The sequence below is a fragment of the Camarhynchus parvulus genome, chromosome 12 (assembly GCF_901933205.1).
Source record: "Camarhynchus parvulus chromosome 12, STF_HiC, whole genome shotgun sequence".
Classification (NCBI taxonomy): Eukaryota; Metazoa; Chordata; class Aves; order Passeriformes; family Thraupidae; genus Camarhynchus; species Camarhynchus parvulus.
This window is the reverse complement of record NC_044582.1, coordinates 7,868,570-7,891,187: the sequence shown is the minus strand read 5'-3', so window position 1 is coordinate 7,891,187 and position 22,618 is coordinate 7,868,570. Positions and strand designations below refer to the sequence as shown.

The following is a 22,618-nucleotide window of genomic DNA, read 5'->3' as shown; positions in this document are numbered from 1 at the left end:
GGACTTTACTGTAAAGTTTGCAGAAGTGTCAGTGTATTTAACTGTTCTAGATTCCAGTTACTGGTCCTCTCCTCTGTCTTCCAAAAGGGGAAGGAAGAAGGTTAAATAAAGACAAAGTAAATACCAGTTCTCAAACAAAGCTGTGCTAATCCTTGTCCTTACAGCATCCCGTACATGCACACCCATTTCCTGTTGTTGATGTTAAACACATTGAATATAACTTTCATTTCATTGTTCACTTCAGTGTTCCTTTTACATTACATTGACCGGAAAATCTCCAATCCATCACAACAAGCAGTGCAGAAGCAGAGCTGCTGGCTGTGCTGAGGGGAGGCTGCCTAGGAGCTGCCATCTCGGCCAGCAGAGATGTAATGACTCCTGGAAGTGCTTGAAAAGTGTAAAAGTCATCAGTGGCAGAGATTATTTCACCTCCATTGCAGTTTTGCTGTGCTGTAACAGAGCAGAGTCTCTTTTTTCTTTGGTTTGTTTTCTTTGGAACATCAGGAACAAGCAAGTCCTGTTCCTTACACTGGTATCCAGGGCTCCTGCCAGCTGAACATGTGCAGGGTGGGAAGTTGGACTGCCCATGATGTGACCAGCCTCAGTGAAGACTGCAGTCAGGTCATCTCTGGCACTTTCTCCTTAAAAGAAATAGTGTTAAGGATTTTGTGTCACTCTTGAGAAAATGAAATGTCTCTGATATTCCAAACAGGAGAGGGCCCTGGAAATATACATGACAATATACATGGAAAGTATTATTATAACACTAAAGAATTTTTGATTGTAAGTTCCTTTTGGCAATATAACATAAAGAAATGCTACCCTGAAATTCAGGGTAGCAAGTTCTGGACTTCAAAAAATGTTGTGTTAGAATTCACTATTCCGAGATTATGGTCTCCAAAAACGTATATGATGCATTATTCAGCTAAAAAAGGCATCATGCTCTGGGAAAACTTGTTTTAAGATGATTTTATCTCCTCATCCCTCAAACTCTTGTCGGTGGTACAGCCACAGAAGTGGGAGATGAACAGGAAGGCTCACAGGTATTGGCATGAAGGTGAGTGACAGGCTGTGGTGAAGGCCAAGAGTGCTGACCTTTAAAGGTGGAAGAAGATCCATCTCTTTCAGAAAGGGCTTAAACTCTAGAGAACGAGTTGTCACTTCATTGTGAAACTGTAATTGGCTATCTCGTAACCAAGCCCTGTAATCAACAGGAAATGCAGATATTTCTTGTTGGGGATTGCACACCAAGCTGTTTGTGTGGTTAATATGTCACATTCTCCTGCTATACAGACCTTCTAGGTCTGTGCTTTATATCAGCCAGGCTCAAGCTTTTTTTTTGTGTGTGTGTGTGTATCTTCTCTGCCTTTATTTCATTTTAGATGCTTTAATGCCAGTGCAGCAGGAGTCTGATATGATGGAAAGTGTCTAATCCCACGTGAGGCTTACTGTTTCTTTCAGTATCATTCTGGCTTGAAGCTGGGTAGTGCAACACCACTGCTGTCTCTTCTGGTTCTCTTCTGAACTCTGCTTGGTGGGATTATAGCCCATCACCTGTAGCAGGAAAAGTTAAATTAGTCATTATTCAACTAACCTTAAGAGAATTTATAGGCTAACTGGATTTAAAAAAAGTTGTATAAAATTTGTGATAAAAATGTGACCAGAAATTCACATGAAAGTCTGGATTATTGTTGTGATTTGATGTCTTTCTGTGAAGAAATGATGTGCTCCTGCCTTATTTTGAGCTACTTCAGCACCAGCTGTGATTCCTAGGGCATAAAGCCATCATCAGGCTTTGGGTGGAAAGGTTCCTTGTAGATGTAGAGGGGTTCTTACCTGGCTCAGGAGATACTGATTGCTTTCTAAAATTAAAATAAAAACAATCATGTAATAATGCTGCTTTTCATGCAGACATAATCCACCCTTTGGAGTGTGATTTCAACCTGACTCGTGATGTTTGACTTTTTATTAAGTCTTTGATCAGTTTTTCCCCATTCTTCCACATTAATTCCTTTTGATTTTTATCTTTGCTCTACCTGATCTCTTCAAATTGTTTGTCTTTGGGTAGTTTTGTCTTTTAATTTAGTGTGGTACAGATATTATCTGTGATAAAAGTGTGCCATAAGCTAGAGAGGAACATAAATCCCAGAGTGCTGAATCTCTTCCTCCCTTCTTCTCAGCAGTAAAAATGATACAAAACTTTGTTAGCTAAATGGTTTCCCTTTTCTGTATTATTGCAAGTGTGTATATATGTATTTACACTTGTTATATGTATGTATACATAAAATATGTATATATTTTTATATGTGTGTGTAGGTGTGTATATCTGCACTTCTACTTATTTACATTTATTTAAATCATAAAACTCTGTTATTTAAAGTTATTTTCTTCCAGTTAGCAGTATTGAGGTATGTTCAGGTGTATGTTCTGGAAAGGCTGTTTTAGAAAATATTTTCATATGAAAACAATCTGAAATACAGGTTAATTGAATGGTTTCTAATTTTTCTTTGTTTTGGACTTTTTGTTTTGGAGACATGGGAAAGGTCTGTTTCATTTGAATGGATTTTGGTATGAAAAAAGGCTCAAAGTTTTTTAGTGTTTGGTTTTGAAATGCGTCTGTCTCTGACTAAGAAGGTCCAAGGGTATGATGTGCCTATGCAAATACATTATCTTGAGCTGTTATTTGTTTCGATAACAGTCTGTGTGCAGACCCATTTCTAAGCATCTAGAATGGAGAGATGTTTTAACAAAAGTCAGCAGCTCTTCTGAAAAGCGTTTCCTTCCCCATCAGAAGATGGGTTTTGTCAAGCTATTTTTGTGCATCTTTGCATTTCATCTCCCAGGTGGTAAAGTATAAATCTGTGGTATTGATAATTAAAACCCTGTGATGGAGACTATGTTAATCCTTATAAGAGTAAGGAATAATGTCTTATTGCTCTAATTCCTTTAATGAAATCAATACTTTAATATATAATTGAATATCTTGCCTTCTCATCTCCTGTGAGATAATTATGGAAAGCAGCTCTTTCCTGCTGTGTTAAGGCCAGGAAGTTTGTCTGTATAACTGTGGATGTAGGCACAGCCTTTTGGAAAACAGTATCACAAACATTAGGATTCAAAATTATGATAGAAAAAGCTTTTTCAGCCCAGAGGTTCATGTTCAGATGCAGGTAATGCACCTGTGTGGTCAGTCAGAAAACACAGACACATTTCTCATCAGAACAAGTACTTGCTACTATTTTCATGCAGGTGTGTGCCCATTTTTAAGGCCTCTAAATACTGTTATCAAAAAAAGTTATCAAAGTGTTCCAAGCTTTGCTGTTTTCCCAGCAAGGCAAACAGCATCATAATATTTTTCAATTTAGTCTGGTTCATGCACATACAAATTCTGATGAAGAGATGCTCTGTGGTCAGATGGCATTTGCCCTTTGCTCATAGCCCAGTGTGGAGTTCCCTGGGTGTCCTGTGGTCAGTGTCACACACTGCTGCAGGGGGACACTCAGGGCAGAGTGTGCTGGGGATGGTGGGAGGAGCAGAGCTGGAGTGAGGACTGAGCCTGCCCTGCTGGACCCTGCTGTGCTTCCTCACCCTGCCCTGGGCTCTGCCAGAGGCTGCTACACTGGGCTGAGCTTTGGGGCTGCTTTGGGGAGAGGTTTGTATTGCTTCATGTGCCATGTGAGTTAAAACAGAAAATGCAGAGCAAGAATCAAGGGGTGATTTTGTGGGACAGGCAGATTCAGGGGTCAGTTGCATTGTGCTATGACAGCTAAGATAAGACTTGTAACCCCCTTGGGGAAAAGATCTTCACAAAGAGCAGGGATTAATTTAATGAGCACCTTATGCTCTATGCACAATATCCACTGCAATCTTTGCTTCTAATCCACTTATTATGGGCAAAGAAATTTATATATGGTCTGGTAGCTCAATTACTGCATTTTTTTTTGCCATGAAGTCCTGCCCCCACTTATACAATGATAATAGCTCTTGAAACTCTCAGAAATATTAAATCATTAATCTTGCCTGCAGTGGTTAATATTTAACAATTTCTGTTTGAAATGTCTGGTGTTGCATAACCACTGAGGCTCACAGAGAACATAATGAGTATAATATTTGCAAGCTTCCAGATAACATTTCATATTCAGTACCTTTTATATTATGTGTGCAGTACTTTTCAGTAAGTAGAAGATCTAAAATAAAGTGAGGAATGATCCTTTGATTAGCACAGTGAAGTATGGGGTAGAGCAAGAGATCTGTTTTGTGAAGGCTGCCCCAGACTAACTCAATATGTAATTGCTTTTCCTACACTTTACTTTTATCTTGTTATTGCTTTTGGTTTGTACATCACAGTTGATACTGATTTTTATCAACTCAGGAGTATATTGATGTTTACTATATAACTAAAAAGGTTGCCTTAAAATAAGATATGAGTATTTTAATTCCTGCTGACTCCATTTTGTGCTGTGCTTTACCTGAATAGCCTTGCCATGGATGCTTGTCCTCATGGCCACTGCTTTGGCCATGGTACCTCTGGTGTTTTGGACCCAGAGCTGTTAGAACCCACACACAGTTGTTGTGTAACCTTCCCTCTGCAGTAAAACTATCCCTTGCCTCATTCAAGTTCACTTTAATCCTGTAGCCTTGCCTATTACTTCATATTATGTAATTTATAGTCTCAATCCACTTTCCTTAGAGCTGGCCAGTGTTGGAAGTGCCACCTTCTGTGTTAATCTGTAACCATGTGACTGCAGTAAGAATCTCATAGTTGGTTGTTTAACAAAGGAGCTGCCCTTTTGTTGTGTGTGGTCATTGGTCACACTCCATTAGCAGTGAAATCAAGTCTAAGATGTCACACTTAAAGCCACACCATCCCAAGCTGTGGATGCAGTTGCATCCTGCCCATCCGTGCACTGGAAGCATCAGTTAGCATAGACTCAGGTACACCAGGTCCATGCACAATTTTAATTTATCCTTCTCTTGTAGAAAGCTGTATTCCAAATCCAAATGCCCTTCATTTTTACTTAACTTGTGCCCACTGTTTGGAGGGCTGGTACTTTCCAGTTTTATAATTTCTTTCTCATCAAAGAAACAGTTTTCAGAAACCATATGCTTGACCTTGTAGATTTGAAGTTATTTCCCTGGCTTCACAAGAGCTGGGGGCATGAACACTGGAGATGGGGGAGATACAATTTTTCTACCTTTTTTTTTTTAATAAGAAATACCTTCATTGTGTGCAGCTTCTACCTTTTAGCTGAGATTTGGACATCCCATAAGCTATGAACTCTGTATGGCATCTGGCTGGAGTTTTTGGTCTTTAAATTGCTCATCTTTCACTTCTGTAGAGTGGAAAGTAAATCCCAGCTATAATTGTGTGTTACTGCTTATCTCTGGTTGACACTGGAAGACAACACAGCTGGATAAATAAGAGCCATGTATGTATTCTGTGACTTCTCTTGTTTCCTGAAGCTTCCTGGCTTGGTAGACAATGCAGAGCTCTGTTAAATGACATTTCACACTTATTTAAAGTGCATGAAGATTAATCTTGCGGTGAACCTGCAAAATGACATGAGGGAGGGCTTACCATTTACAAACCCAAAACCTGAATATGGAGCAGAATGCAAATCACTAACATGGAGAGTGAAACCCTAACATGCACTCATGTGATTCCTGCAGTACATTTCACCTTTTATATTGACTGTCTGTGGATAGGACTTGATTGCTGAAGGTAGCCCTTGAAAAATCTTAAGTGTAGGCTTTCAGCACAAAATAAGAGTTTCTCTTTCTAACGGTCTTATTAGTTACAAAAGTTCGTATCAAGTGCCAAAATACAGTTTCCAACATGGAGTAATTACTTATCCTTTTAGTTAGAAGTAGGTTTCTTAATTGCAATGAACCTATCTGAGCAGAAAAGGAACAGCATTTGATTCACTATGTGCTAATAGGTAGCTTTTCAACTCCTGAAAAGAGAGTTTATATTCACATACATGGTGATTACAATGATAATGAGAGTAAGTTAAATACATATACACATATATTTATGTGTATGACATCATGATGTATACTTGTCTTGGGATCAAGCCAAAGGCAGTTGGTACTGTTCATCAAAACTGAGCTTTCTTTTCATTTTGCTTTTTAGAAAAAACGGAAACAGAGTACTCAGGATGAAGATACAATCAGTATCTGCAGCCTGGATACAAGTGTGAGTAATTTAATTTTCTTTCTTGCCCTCCCTCTCTACCCCCTGAAACTAAAATATGGCTGTTAGGAGTATTCTGAAATAAGCCTGTTCCATCTTCTCAGCTGTGTTGTTTTCATACATAGCATGAATAACTTGTTCTGCTTGTTATGAAAAAAAGTTTGTTATATTACTTCTCTCATTTTCTGTATTAAACCTTTAAAAGAAAAATGATGTCATAATGATGGTTTATTGTAAAGCATTGAATCTCTTATTAGTAAATAATTAACATGATAAAAGGGCTTTGTGAATGCAGGATTTAAATATAGAGCTTTTATACTGTTGAATGGGTGTATGAGAAATTCCATTTCAGTTGTCAGTGGTGGTTAATGCAAGCTGTAAGAACCAAACTCTTCCTGTTGATGATGGTGGGTGTTGAATCAAAGTATTAATGAGGGTAATTATGCAGTAAACAGCAATGAGTGTTGTTTTTCTTGTAAACTTGTGACATAAAAGTACACTTGAAGTTATAGTTTCAGATCCATGGAACTAATATAGAGGTAGGAAAATTTGCCGTTCCTTCTCTTCAGTGTTTTCATCAATATTTGCAGTGTTCTGTTTACAGTCAGCTGTTGAACCACTTTTCCTTTTCTGTAGACCTCTCACATAGTACAGACAGAAAAAGTAATGGAAAAAATAGAGAATCAACACTGCTTTAGTGCTGTGGTTTCTTTAATGATCAGATGTTACTTTTGGTTTGAAGTATACCTGTTCTTTGAAGCATTAATTACATTTAAGGGCTCACCTGCCTGGGTGGCTGCAGACAAACACAAGGTCTTGCAGACACTTCAAGTGAGCTGGGTAGAATCCAGCACTATTCTGGAAATCATAAACCCACAGTAGCCTGACCTTGTCTGTGAGCTAATACTTTAATGTGGGTTCATCCCATCAGACCTGACACTGGGCCCAACTTCAAAGGAATTGTTATTCCTTTAAAGGAGTTTGAAAGGAATTGTTGTTCTTCAGGGAAAATTGGAAATTGTTGACTATTTATTATTATTTTGGACTAATTGATAATTTTTAGATGCTTAACTCTCATCTGGGATGGAAAATGCTGGGTTTAGCTGTTTTTACGTTTCTGGAAAATGTGTGTATTTTACTCTTCAGTGATTAAGACAATTAGGTAGAATTTCCTTGTGTAGGATCTGTTACACTGCTGTAGAAATCTTTGGATGAATATAGCTTCTCCTTTGGCTAATAGCTAAAGATTTAAATTCTACTTGAAGGGGACAATTTCTGCTAATAGAATTCCTGGAGGAGGGTGATCTAATGTGATCTTAGCTCTGAGTTTGCTCCACGGAAATACAGACAGAGCACTGAGCAGAGTGAGGTTTGTGCTTTTCTGATGAGCAATAGATACAGCAATAATAGTAGCAATGTCCTTCATTTGCAGTTATTAAATACCACTTAAATTTTATAAACTATTATTTTCTTAGTATTGCTGTGTAACCGTTATTATTGCCAAAACAAACATGAATCTGAGAAGAGAAAAAGTAATTCGCTAAACATTGATCTATAAGACAATGACTAATGAAACCATTGAATTTGGATTTTCATTAAAAGATTTGTAAATCCCTACTTTATAGGGATCTTATCAATAAAATGTGTGAAGGGCTGTTAAGAAAATTCTTCCCACTATCATCAAGGCAGAATTTCACTGTTTCAATGTAAATGAATGCTGGAATTGGTGTTAGAAAATAGGGGTGAAAAATGAATGGGTGAAGAAGTTTGAATCTTTCCTTACAGTGCTTCAGAATCACTCAGGCCAACAGGGTGGAGAATATCCCATGAGGATATAAAGGGTATGCATTGCATCTTGAAGAATGATCAGTTTATTTAAATGTACAATTTATATAAACATGAGTTGATTTATCTTTTTCTGCTTGAGATAACTTCAAGCTTGTCACCCCTTTTTTCTGTTACCAGGAAGTGCTGATTGATTTACGCTGTACAGACTATATTGTCTCTTGCGTCTCTGAAGCTTGCTTTGCCCTGAACTCCTGCACATTGCAGAACTGCAGGTTCCTGTTCAGCATGTGGTACTGTGCCCTCCCCTCTGGCAGGACTTGCTGTTAGGGCCAGTTGGCCTCTGGCTGTGGCAGGAGACTTAAACTGTCAAGAAAACTGACTTGGAGAGGGTAGGTGCCTTTGGTTAAGAAATGAGCCTGGCATGTGAATTTAGAACAACACCCTCAGGTTTTTTAACTTCAGGTCATGGTTCAAGTGTGCCCATCAAAACCAGGTGCTGTTGACATTAAAACAAGTTGGACAGGAAGAGTTTACATTTTCCCATGACTTGTGTTCCTGCCCATTAGATTATCATCACCCCTAGTAAAGAAGGACTATCACCTTTGTGAGCCTCCTAGACATGGCAAATAAACTTTTATTTTTCCTTTCACATCATATTTTTCTATGATTCATGATAAAGACAGTGCTGAGAATGCAACTAGACTGAATACCAAGTGGCTTGTGGTTTTGGAAAACACTGGAGGATCTTCTAATTGCACTGTGGGGTGCTGTGGCACAAAAGGGATGGCTGGGATCTGGCAGTCCTTGGCTGAATACTTACCTGTGGAAGCATTTTGTTCTCTGTGTGTTCTTAAATTTTATTTATATGGAGTAGAGATGTGTCTTTTTGTGTTTTGGGTTTTGATTTTCGAGAGCCATAGCTTACATTATAGGTAATTCAAGATTTCTGTTATGAAGCAGAGAGTTGGCTGTCTTTTGTTCTCATGTTTGTGATGGCAAATTTCAAAAAGAAGGAAAATGTCAAAAAGAATCAGTTCATACCTCACAGAAACCAGCTGTGGTGGTGTTATGCAAGGTCACTTTTCCTTTCTCTGTTGCCTCACATACAGAGTAACTAATGCCCAAAAATGGAGAGGGGGCTGATGTAAGGGGTGAGAAGTGTCTAGAATAATTAAAAGTTTGGAACAGTTTCTGTTTAAAAACCAGTCAAATACACTGGAACTTATATAAACTGAAATAAAATATCCTGGGAACAATTTGGCACATGATTAGTTCCATGAGAAGTGGTCCATGTAACGTTATTCCTTCTCTTGGAACGAAGGGAACAAAATAAAGCTGTTTGTAGGTTCCTACCAAAGCAAAATAATGCCATTTCACCTACCACACAGTGGCACAATTCTGGCACAGGATGTTGTGGATACCAGAGGTTTTGCAGAAGTTCAACAAACAAGTAGGGTAAATTCATGGAAGAAAAAACTGCCAAGAGCTGTTAGACTGAGTGAAGCCATCCATCTGAGGAAGCTCTTGAAGCTGCATATTTCTGAGTCTGGGAGAGCAGACTATGTGTCTGTCACCAGGTGTTCTCTGCTTTCACATGGACAGCTTTTTTCACTATTGCTGGGGGAGTGGTGCTGACCTGAGATCCATCCTTAGCCTGTCATGGCTATTCTCAGGAGACTTTGATTAGCCCGATGCAATACCTTCTTTTCTTCCAAGCAATGACAATTTTGAAATTACTTAATGAGGGCTCTATGCTTAATTGGAGTCTTTGGATTAGAGCATGAGGTAAGTAATTAAATGTTCAGGTTCCTTTGTCTAGCAACTCTCTTATGCCCTGAAAAGATGTGCCAAATTGTTTATATATCTTCAGTGAATGAATTTATTTTCCAGGCCTAAGAATATGAAAATTTGAATGCATGTGTTCCCTATTACATATTCAGATTTTCAGTGGGATAATGATAGATCATTAACTTTTTACAAATAATAAATCTCTCAAGCTGTGTACAAAATTGGTTATTTTTTATTAAATATTGTATGTATATAACAAATCAGTGTATTAGGCTCTCCTGTGCAGCACACTGTCTGGTTTGAATGGCTGCTGGTCTGGTCAGGTCTCCAGCTCCCTGAGCTGCTGATGTGAGAAGCTGGTGGTGCATTCACTCTGTGCTGGTTTCACAGGCATCACCTCAGGGATGGACCTTGTTTTTGTGCTTGGCAACAGAAAGTTCTGGCCATCTTTACTGTCTGACATTCCAATTTGTGTAAATGTATCTGGTGGCCTCCTTTGTCCAGGAGATGGTGGGGGTGGCAGAGAAAGAGGCTATTAACTATTTAATGACTGGATTACTTCATACCTTGGAAAGCAACATCCATATGGGTATCCTGCCAATTACATCATCATGTGTCTACAGTCCTTTTACAAAAATAGATCTAATTTTTTTTTTTTATGATTGACCATTGCCAGACATACCTGTCTTTTCCAAGGGAATAAGTCGTACTGACAGAATTTCCTTTCACAGGAAACACTGCTTGGAGCTTTGCTGACTCAGGACAAGGACTGGTAACCTAAGCCTGTTAAATGATCTTTGTATTTGTTTAGTGATCTGGACTGGCATTGATGCTTCAGGAGTTGATAAACTGGCTTATTAAACTGACTGGTTGGACTTGGCTCATTTTATTGCCAGCTTAAATAAGTGGATTTGCAAATCTCCTGAATGTCAAATAGTTTGTGATAACTTGTGACAGATGTGGCCAGCAGACTGTGAGGGCTGAGTGCATGAACGTACAAGGCCACAGCGGTCAGGAGTTTATTTAAAGGGAGATGTGCCTAATATCTGACATGGCTTTGTTCATGTTGGCCTCCACTGGGAGGCTTCATCAGTCAATAATGGACTCAGTCAATTATGGACTTCAGTCTGTCCAGTTAACTCAGCCAGTGGTGTTTCATGCTTGTGCTCTTAGAATGGTGATAGCTTCTTGATCTGTGTATGCATAATGATTTACAGACATTATGTAACTAACCTGGCTTACATAAACTTCAGATTTTATTGCTGTCTCTTTAAAGGCTGGGGAATTGGGGCATGTAAACTGAGACAGCTTTAATGATCATAGAGGGCAAAGTATTTTTTGTGTTTAGAACACCTCAATGAGCCCTGCTCTATATTCCTCCTGTTGCAGACATTCTCTCCTTAGTTAAATTTTGAGCAGCTTCTGGATTATTTCTGTCTGTGCTTTTGCTCCTCGTTGCTGCTGTGACTTTTGTTCTTTCCTCATAACCCAGCTTTGAAATGTGGTTCTTCATTCAGTGCAACCTTCTCCTGAGCCTGGTGCAGCGCTGGAGGGCTGTGCTCCTTAGTCAGGCACAGGCAGCTGGTTCTTTCTTGTATTCCATAGCTATTAAATAGAGTTAATTCATCCCACTGAGCAAAGTGGTGGTGAACACTGTTATCTGGAGATCATTGCACTCAGCAATGTACTTACCAGCACTGCATTTTTAATGGCTGTTGTAAGGGAGTAACTGCATAGCTGAAATCTTGTAATGGTCATAATACTGTGTGCCTTATATGTCTGAGCTCTGTAAAATCATAAGTAACTCAGGAGATTTCCAGAACAAAAAGCTGGTAAAACCTAATACAAAACTTGGGCTTTTCAGAATAAAATGATACTTGAGGAAAATTCAATCCAGAAAAAGAATCAGGACAATGGTGTGCAGTTCTCCTCTGCAATTGACTGTGTGCAGATTTGTTGTAAACTCGTGGAAGTTGCTGTTGTTGTTATTTTGAGAAGGAACATACAACAAATACACGATGAACTAGACATGTAAAGGTAAAATTTCAGAAGAGCCATTTATTTTTGTTCTATCGAACAGTTATCATTTCTGAAAATTAAGCTCTTCCTATTAGTCACTTACCAATGAGTGAACTGGAAATGTCTTATTGCTCATCTGTCTATTTGCAAGTTATTAAAATTTGTCTCAGTATAAAATACAAACGAAAAGGTACCCAGACTTGAGCTACATTTGCATACGCTACACCAGAGTTCATTAATTTTTATTGCTTTTAGTGCAAAGTGATCATTTATTATGTATTTAATAGTCAATATAGCTGAAACATTATTTGACCTAATTAAACTTCATTATAAATTCAATTATATTTGATTGCTAAGGTATGGCAAGCTAGCTTTATAAGCTTAGAGAGGATTATTTCCACATCAGTTTATCAGAGTCAAGATAATTAAAATATATATTGTATCTGCGTCTTTTATTTCTCTAAAGTGTGGTCTGTTGCATGTTCATAGTGTAAAAGGTCTTCAGCTTGCCCAGTAAGATCTATACAATATGTTTGAATTATTCATAACCTTTGAATATTGCTATGCAGCAGGGTGGTCAGTGCTCATCTGGATTCTGACTTCATTATACAGTGACTATTCTTAATCCATTATTAATGCCTCATATGATTGTCATAGACTACACCCTCTGCTGCTGGCATTATTTGGGGTAATGTTCTGTATCTTAAGGCTCTATTCTGTTAATTCTCTTGCTATTTCTCATTAGATAAGGCCTACAATGCTCTATTGGAAAAATGTGTAAATTGCTGGTCAGGCTGCATTTTTCCCCCCTCTGCTTTCTAGTATGATCTCAGAGTTCCTGTGTAGTTACACAATTACTCTTTATTTATGTGAACAACTTCTCAGAATTTGGCTAATAGTTCCATTAAATCTCAAGGATTATTTTGGTGAAGACAGCGAATATATGATGAACATCTTCAGTGCCAATCTGCCTGTACAAATATGCCAAGCCTTTGGAAACACACACCAAACATTCTTGAAACATACTTGGAAATTGAGTAAGAAAATGTATCTCTTGTATGTTTTCACCCGGTTTCTAGAAATTAAAGCTGGTCTATAGATACCTTAAATGAAGTATGATCATTAAAACTAACTTTTTTAATGGTTTAACTCAAAATACAGCACTATCTTATTGTGACTTGCTGCCATCTATTTGTCTGCTTCTATTTAAACTCAGGTGCAAGGCATTATTTGATACAACATCATCAATTTGTTGTATGTGCAGTTTCCTTTCCTTTGAAATTCTTTATTTATACAGTTTGTGGCATTCTGCAGTCTCTGAGGGGGAAGTAAAGCCATGAAATGGTTTTGTTGGGGGATTTGTTGGGGAAGTTTTGTTGGGGAACTTGTCAGTTCCTAGAAAATTATTTTTCTTCAAATTTTTTTTCCTGATGAGGCATGCTCAATGTTACTGTTCTGAAACTGAAATGTGCATCACTGTGGAGCAAGAAAGATGTGATAAAACCCCAAACCTGATGGTTTTCAGACACTGCAAAGCTATCCCTTGTACTTTGGCTGTGGGGTTTAGTTGTTGGTCAAATCTTAGATTATGATAAAGTCTTGGGAACTGTAGAAGGCTTCTGATAAAAATCTGGAAACAGGTTATACCAATTGTTAGGTGAGGTGCCAATTTTTTCTTCCCTTGGCTATACTGATAAAAGAAGAAAAGGAGCTAAGGTTTCATCGAAAACATGCACTCAGTCTGCGGACTTAGCTCTCAATAGCAGCAAATTACCTCAGTGAGAAATATATGAGATGGAAGATAACTTTATCTTCAGAAATATGAAGATTTTGTAATTTTTATAATATTTTCATGTAACACAGTTTATCTTTCTGATTCAGTCAAAAGCAGTGTACATAAGTCTGTGTTCTATTTTGAAGAATTGGTTTGTATAGTAATAACAGTGTAATTTATGATATTCTACATAACAGAAAATGGCAACTGAAGTTTGAATTGAGTTTAAATTACTTTTGGGTTACAGAAACAGGCTTGACATTTGCTTATTTTCCACATGGCAGACTGGGAGCATTTGTGAACTGAAATTAGCCAGATGTTATTGGCAGCTATGAAGTTGGATATCTGTTAAGCAATATGTGTAGTGGTTGGTTTGATGAAGGCTTGCAGGGGAGGTTTTCATAATGAAATTGAATCAAGTAATGAGTTACTGTAATTTGGTTTATTTAGAGGTCGAAATAAACCCTGATATTAGTTCTATAGACATAAATAACGTATAATGCCATACATTTTCTAAAATTAAGTTTTATACATCATTATTGGTAACTGTATTTTATATTGAATTTATAATATGGACTGTGCAGACATAATTTGTAAAAAAAATGAAGGCACCATGTAAGCAATGTGCTGTGTGTGGCCTGGAGCTAAAGAGTTGAGGTTTTTCAAGTTATGTTAAACTTTTGACTGAAGCAGTCTACCTATATTTATTCTATGGAAGAAGGAAAGGATGGCCCATTCATCCTCAAATAATATCCACTGGGAGTGCTTGACATAGTCCAGTGCTTTCTGAAGTCTGGAGTGGAAGCCAAGTCAGGATTCATTGATTTAGCATGGCTGTATAGTTAAAGTCCACACATTTTTGCAATGCCAGCTACATTTTGGCTGTGCCTCTAGAAGTGACCAACCATAACAGGAAATGAAAGTTGGTGCATAAATACACCAGAATGCCTCTCTACATCATAGCATTAGGACAGGCCTTGTAAGGGCATTGTCCCATCCATCTCCTGGTGGTTGAATTAAATGATACTGAAATTATTCATTACAGATAGTTTTGCACTATCTTATACCACATGTGAGCATTCAGATCAGTATAAAATCCCCTGAACAGGTGTATGGTACTTTTTTACTGTATGGTGTATGGTACTTTTTACTGTAGCCAGGACCTAGAGATAACCAGTTCTTTCAGATGGTGCCTTTTCCTTAGGTAGGTCAGAGGAGGTATTTTTGTTTCATCTAATGTGAAGCTAAAGTAATTTTATCAGTATGTTGAGGTAATTTTCATTAAATAATAGATATCATCTGCTTCCATCTTTTGAAGAAACCTCTTATACTGGGCTTTGTGTTTTTTAAAACAAGCTGCATCTTAGCAGGAAAGTCATTCTCAAATTACTTCTTCAGCAAGAGCTTAGTAACAAGGAAAACAAAGACAAGCTTACTGTTAAACATTTTCTAGTAGGTACTTCATAATTTTAGCTGGTGAAAGTAGTTTTTTTAAAAAAGAGATAAGACGTTTCGCTCAGATATTTGTGGTTACATGGTCTATTTGGCTTGTTTTTATTCCCTCATGAGCATTAAGTTTTCTGTGTACCCTTCAGTGGCTCATTGGACTTCTCTCTTGATCAGATCCTTATCTGAAAAATGCAACAAATCCGTGTTTGTTTTCCTGACCTGCTTTGAGACCAAAGCACAGAAATTCCTGGGAGATGTTCTGTAGTGCCAGTGCTGTGACTGCAATGGGAAGGGCACATCCCAATGCCCCCCTCCAGTGCAGGGCAGTGTAGGGAGACATAAGCAGGTGAATCTTAGAGAAGTGTAACTTGATTTGTCGTAAAAGTTTCATACTTTTCTCTGGGGTAATCTTAGAATGCTGTGGTAATGCCACAATTATCCTAGAAAATGATCTCTGCATAGCGGTGATTTTTGAATTCATTGCTAGCCTTTAGATCCTCTTATCTCTTAGAGAAAATTTTTATTGTTTTTCTATCATTCTGTTATCACTGTAACTCTGTAATCAGGACAGCTGAAGGGTATCTGCTTACAGCTGCTGGCTCTGTTGTGCACCTGCACCCTGTTCCCTTTCCATGCTGTGGGAAGCAGCCAGGAGGGGAAGGCCCCCAGCAAGTAGAAGCTTAACAAGTGTCTCTAAATGCTCCAAGAGCATTTTACAAATAACCATAATGTTATTTTTTCCAAGTGTATGAATGTGTTTGTCAACAGTATATTAGCATGTCACCTCTGCTGATGATAAGCAAGACTGCAGAAAAAAGAGAACTAAAACTTGCAGAGTAATACTCTTGGTGGTTTAGATATACCCACTAACATACAGAAGACTGAACAATAGTATTTTGTTAAGTCATCCCACCTGGATGAGGACAGAACATCTCTAGTGGTAACTTATGAGATATTTACACTTATTCAAACTTCTTAATTTAAATGACTACAAAAATGAGTCAGCAAAAAATTTAAAAAAATTGCTATAAACCTGCAAGGTTCATTCACCCAGTTCTGCATTTGCAGGATAAAATGTAAATTGGGTGCTATATGAGAAGATTTTTCATTTACTTCCACTATATTCTCTTCTGTCTGATCTGTGATATCAGCCATTAGCTGGATTAAAAGATCTATTTTTTAACTGATCTGTAATTCTTAAAGCAATGTTTATAACAATCTAGCTGATATTTTTCACCACTGTTCTCAAAGAAACCAATACTGAAAGGATTTGACTTTCTCTTGGGAAATGTTCAGACTTTCATCTACTATTTTTGTACATAAAATACATTATTTAAACTGTATATATTTGCTTTGTACTTGTGGTAGAGGTTGCCCTTTGAGTTTTGTTTGCCTCTAAGAGCTTAATCCCTTCATGGAGGAGGGAGTCACTTGATTTATCTCAGTCAGCTGGCTTCTTTAGTGAACATTTGATAGAATTGGAAACAAAACCACAATCTTTTAAAGCTCTCCTTCCTGGAATGCAGGCAGTTTAGCTGCCAGAGGTATTCCTTTGCATTACTTAGAATTTTATGCCGGGTTTTTTTAAAGATGCTTAGGTAGTGATGAATGCATTCATCTGCATAGAATTGTCAAAGGTGCTGAAGCATTTAATTTCCATATCTTACTGTAGGTAACTTAATATATTTAAATATCTGTTGCTGTGCTTAATGGTTCTACTCAATTTTAACTCATTGTGAGAATGTAATTGATTTTTGATTTGATTTTCTAAAAATGCAATTCAGAGGACAGCAACAGTCCACTCATCTGGCTTTTCTTTAGCATGTTGATTAAAACCACGTAATGAATTTTTATGTATTTCCTCTTAAAACTTATAATTTGAGATTTTTCCCTTCCAAATTACATTACTGTACTGAATCATGTTTGTAAAGAAATGTAAATTTGTCATCCTTGTCTTCAGAACAAATTTGATCTTAATATATTCAGGGCACTTACCTGGTGAGGCATCAACAGCCTGAGTGACTTGTCTACTTCATAAAATAAAACAAAGCATTATGGTACTGTTGTGAATATTAAGTTTATCCTATATCAGCTGCCTCTTACTGAAATAAATTTCCGATTTATGATGGCTTAGTTTTACAATTCTGTGGATAAACATCTAAACAATTAAACAACAATTAAAGCTTTAAATAATTCCTTTTCCCTAACACAAGAACATGTTCCTGCTGGTGTAGCTGGTGGCTGTGTAGGGACCCTGATAATTACAGAGAGTGTCCAGAGGACTGCTGGAATTGCAGTTCACCTGCTTAAGGTCCAAGTTCTGATTCTGTGGTTTTCCTTTTCAGTGTTTGAGGTGGGTTCTTAAATGTAAAAACTGGTTATGTATTATTGGGCCTTCAGTGAATTCTTCATCTTTCAAGAGATCTCGCTGGTTTGTTGTAGCGTTCAATTATGAGACAAGCAGTGGCAAGGTAGGATAGTTGAGGCTTAAAAAGATAAGCTTGGTCAAGATCTTCTGTGTTCTTGTCATAAGTTACTCTTCTGCAAAGGTTAGTGAAGACCTTTCAAAATAAATTAAACTAATTGTACACTTCCAGAACTTCAATAATGAACAAAACAAATGCAGGCCCTTAGCTGGAGGGGGAGAAGCTGGCAGTAAATTCTTTCTTCCTGTGAAATTAATAAAATTACTTCCAGAAACTATTGATTTCATCTAAGGAGTAGGAACCCAGATTGTGTGAAAATATTAACAAAGACAAGTTGCAAGTTTGAATAGGCATTGGGTCTTATTTATTGATTATAGATATCAATGTATCAGATCTTTCATCTTCTAAATCAGATACTTTTTGTCTAATTTCTATCTATTGTTGGATCCAGAGGTGGTCAGGGATGTGTATGTGATGGGATGGGAACAGGATGAGACTTTGAAAGAGGCAAACTCTGTCAAGTGGGTTTGTCATGAGAGCAAAAGCGTTTTTGGAGAGGCTACACAAGTTTTTCTTATACTATTTACTAATTAACCATTATTTAAAGTTCTGAAAGTATTTATAGGTAGTACAGAGTAGTTGGATGAAGTGTTTCTTACCTCTTTTATGAAAGCTCCATAGTTGCTTCTTAATTAAGACAAATGAGTCAACTTTGAGGCATAAAGCTGAGTTGTAAGAGCATTGTTGTATTGGAAAATGTTGTTTACAGTATGTTATTCATTTATGCATTGTGTTGTTTCTGGGAGATTTTTTTGTTTTATATTCTGGTATTTCTTGCTTACAGCATGTTTGTTGTGCTTCTTTTGTGGCTTTTTTTTTCTTTTGTACCATCACTTAGAATAGCACGGTGACTTCCTGCACTCTATGAAATGTGCTCTGAATTCAAGCAGTTTGAGTGGTTTGATGTTTGAAGACTTTTTTGCATTTTTAACCTCTTGTCTGAATAAGTGGCTTTTTATGCCTTTTTCTGCTCACATGAAGTTTTTAACACTTATGATAATGACCTTGCTGCCCGTATCTATGTGAAATTGGCCAAGGAAGTGATGTGGAGGCTGGGTTTGACATTGCCTGAAGTTAAAAATCTGTTTGTGGTTACAGAACATATTTCTCATGAACTTCATCTATCACTTACATATTCTCTGGCTTGGTTTTGTGGTTGTGAAATGCTGATGAGCTTATTTTTCCTTAGGGGTACTAAGAAAATGTAGACATCAAACCTGAAGGAATATGGAAATGTTGCTAAAAAAATGGAAACTACTATTCTTGTACTCATTTATGATGTAATTGAGCTTGGTCTGGGTGCAGAATTTCAGGACCTGCTGTCGTTGAGACAGTCTTTTGATGCAGGATGCATAGCTGTGGAGTAAGCAAAGTAAAAGCAGTGCCAGGAAGTACTTCAGTACAAATTTGTTAATATCAGTTTACTGCATGAAGTCAATGCGATGGTCTTCTGTCATAGAGTAAGAAGAAAAAGAAAAACTCCCAAACCCAAAATGCTAAGAGCCCTTAGAGCACAGCTAAATGTACTGATCTCTGCCAGAATACTTTCTAGCCAGCACCTGTATCAAATTCTCACTTGAAATATTCTGCACATAGGCTTTAAAAATGTCATTTACAGAAGTTCCAAAATACACTACCTGGTCAGAGACAGCTAATATTTGTTTCCTATTTGTTGTTGCCTTTCTCATTCATCATTCCTCTACTTTCTATTTTTAAATTCAGTGATTTTTCTAAGTGGACTCTTGGGTCATGGGTAGGATTAGGTGCCTGACTGGCAGCTTTTGCCTAACTCCTCAGGAAGTTAAGATAGTTGGTCTCAGGAAAAATAGTTTTCCCTTTGGCATCCTGGCAGGGAGACTTTTTCTTTCCTGTGTCTGGGGATATGGCATGGCATGATATTAATGAATGTTCCCTTCCATCAAATGAGATGCCTTGTTTCCAAAGTAATTTCTTTAGCACCAACAGTAGAGCTATACTCTGATTCTTACTGTTGTCATCTTTTAGTTTTATTTACATTAGCAGAAAACATACATAATGTCAACATTTTAATAATTTTTCATCCACTAGTTAAGCAACAGTGTATCTCTTGCTGGATATATTTTCTCACATTTGTCACTTCTTAGTGCTCTTTAAAAATAACTTCCTCTTTGTGGTGTTCGCTTAAGTAGGCTAAAAAACCCTCTACAAGTGAGAGATACAGATGAGGACATCTTATAAAGTAATTCTTAACATTAAACAGACCACAAAGTTGTAGATATGTAAGTGCTGGATGGATTTACTGGTAAAGCTCTCATCTTACAGTCTCCTTTTAGTGACCTTAGTTTAAGAAGCAAAGAATTGGTCCACTCAGCAGCATTCAGGTTTTTTTCTTGTAACCTGATGTGTGAGGTCATTCCAAAAAATAAACCTATATGCAAGTGGGAAAGGGAGAATTGATAAAGCCTTTATGAAACAGTTGCTATGGTGTATGTAGGTACAGCTACACTGGTAATGAAGCTGTGACAGATTTCATTTTGCCTTGCATCACTTTCCACTTCTTAGAAGTAACTCCACAAAAACGAGTTGAAATTTCCCATTGTGTAAAGAAAAAGGAAATGGAAGAAGGAGCAAATTGTTAGTGGCAGCATTAATATCTTTTGTCTGTTAAAGGATCATCAGAAAAGCTAAAATGTTATAGCTCTTCCATGTGGAAGCTTCTATATGGAAAAAGTAGGTCTTATCCTTGGGGATTGCAACAGCTAATGAAGGAACCCTTTATTGTTCTCAGATTGCTGTCCTTTCCTGATATGGAAGCACTTTGAGCCAGCCAAGCTTGCACTTGTGAGTTTGGAATGGCATCACCTGAAAACAGCTTCAATGGCTTCTTTCTCCTTTATAGGATTCATAATTACTTGAATTGAGGCTTATGTACAGCAAAACTGAATCAACAGCAACTCTGTGCAGCTGCAAATGGGTGCAAGTTACCCTGTGAGCAGCAGTCACTGGCACTCAGGTTCTGGTAGGTATTGATGTAATGTAGCTGTAAAGTTACAAAAGTCACTTGTGCTGATTTGTTTAGGCACATCATTTGTGAAGGAATCAGCTGCTGCTTTGCAGTACTCTGTCAGGGCAGTTAAAGCAGAACCCAAAAATAAGCATGTAAAATCTGCTGTTACTTAACAACAAAAATAAATGGAAGGAAATGCTCCAAAAATAACTGGGGATTTTTTTTTGTCCATACCCCTCCAAAGATTGTTCTTTAAAATACAGAAGTTAAATATCTGGCCTCATCTATGGGAAGGTGGGTTGTGCTGAGCACTAAGAGCTGATCAAGAAGAAAGGTTACAGAAATGACATTCCTGTCATGAGTCGATGAATCCATGGAGTTGACACATTCCTGACCCTGGCTTTCCAGCTGAATTGGTAGTTGAAATGCTGATACAGTGAACTGAGAAGTTCCAGCTGAGACTACTTGGAGCAGCCACATGAATCATATGGCTTTAGACAGAATATTTTAAATAATTCTGAGACAAAAAAGACTAAAAATGGGAAAGGCTATTGTTTATTAAGTAAGATAACTATTCTCACTGCTTGCTCAGCTAAAGCTTAGCAGCAGACTGAGACCCAGATGGTACCAGTGGCTGCCAGAGGCACCCTCGTGTCTCTGTTAATTGGCATTTGCCTTCCCTGTTTTACCTCTCCATGTTCTGTAGCAATGAAAGAGTATTAAAGCAAGCAGCAGTGGTTTCTGATACTCCTTGCCGTGCCTAATTGTGTGCTGCACTCAAGTGTGTGCTGGTTCCACTTCATTAATTAATTCCAGGCTGCCAATTACAGGAGGCAGCTGAAACACAAACCTCTTGTCCGTGCTGACACCTCCCCTCCCCCTGTCAGGTGTGACAGCTAAAGCCCTGCGTGACTCAGTTCAACAGGAAGAAGTAACACTTCGAGATTTAATTAAGAAAAGGTGTCTTTGAAGTTCCTTCCCCATCCCCCTCATCCTCTGGTTATTTCCTGATACGTTTTTGGGGCCAGCTTTAGCAAGTTTAGGAAGGAACAGGTTTGGAAAACACATGCATGCTTCCTGAAAAGAACCATTAGAAACTTCCAGCCAGTTTCACAAACAAGACATAATCCTCACCCTATAAGAAGTGAATACAGTAGGAAAGAAGCTGTGGTCTTAGGTAGTGGAATTCATTCACATATGGAAAAATATTTAACAAAATCATCGTATAAGAATCTTAATAACTATGATCAAAGTGTTATCTCTTTGAAATATATCTTTAGTATTCTTGCCCTTTTTTCCACTGGTTAGTACTGGGGGAGGGGATGGGTATTGAGTGTCATTCAGTTCTGTTATTTTGTTCTTTTTTTCAATGTGAATTGTTCAGGCACTTTGTGAATATCGATCACCTCACAAATACAGCTGTCACAGTTAGTAAAAAAGTCTGAAAAAGTAGTCGTGAGATTATGGATGGCAGATAACACTGTCTCAGAGAGCACCTTAATGATTCTTGTGGCCACATGAAATTAAAAAAATTATAAAAATTTCCTAACTACAAGCCTGAAGCTGTTGGTAAACATACCCTTGCTTAATATTGTTGTCCATGATCCCTAAACTTTGGGGATTCCCAGTACAAAATCTGTGGAGCTTTTCTTTGCAAAGAATGTCCAATTCCTGAGCCACTTGCCTGCAAATTGTGCTTACAGAGATAACTGTACATGGGTATTTTGTGGTCAGAGGCAAAACTGGATTTGTGCTATATGCTTCTGTAAGGTTAAGGAGAGGGTGAGGAATACTGGACAGTATTTCTGATGTTACTTTTCAGCATGATGTTTGGTAACATTTTCATACTGAGTTGGATAGCAAGTCATAGTGAAGGCTGCTCATCTCCTAACACCAGAGATAGGATCAGGGTTAAAGATTATTTCCGTCCTTCTACTTTGTCTTTTTGCAAGGAGTATCTTTCTTATCTAATTTGTTAATTGGGTTTATCTCTGCTACTGTTACTTTTGAAAATCTGCAATATCTCACCCAAAGCTTCTTTCTCATAATCTGGGTACAAATGTAAAAATTGGCTAATAGGATTTTTTATTACCTTGGACCTTGCAGAGGGTGGGGGGGATATTACAATACTAACA

The 22,618-nt window shown here is 37.7% G+C and overlaps 1 protein-coding gene across 1 annotated transcript in view; it reads left to right on the top strand.

Annotated features, from left to right (window-relative positions):
* ARHGEF3 (Rho guanine nucleotide exchange factor 3) overlaps nucleotides 1-22,618 on the top strand; it is a 105,511-nt gene that overhangs the window by 48,664 nt on the left and 34,229 nt on the right. The window contains 1 exon segment of the mRNA XM_030956758.1: nucleotides 6,134-6,196. Within this exon segment, the coding sequence (XP_030812618.1) occupies nucleotides 6,134-6,196 (63 nt within the window).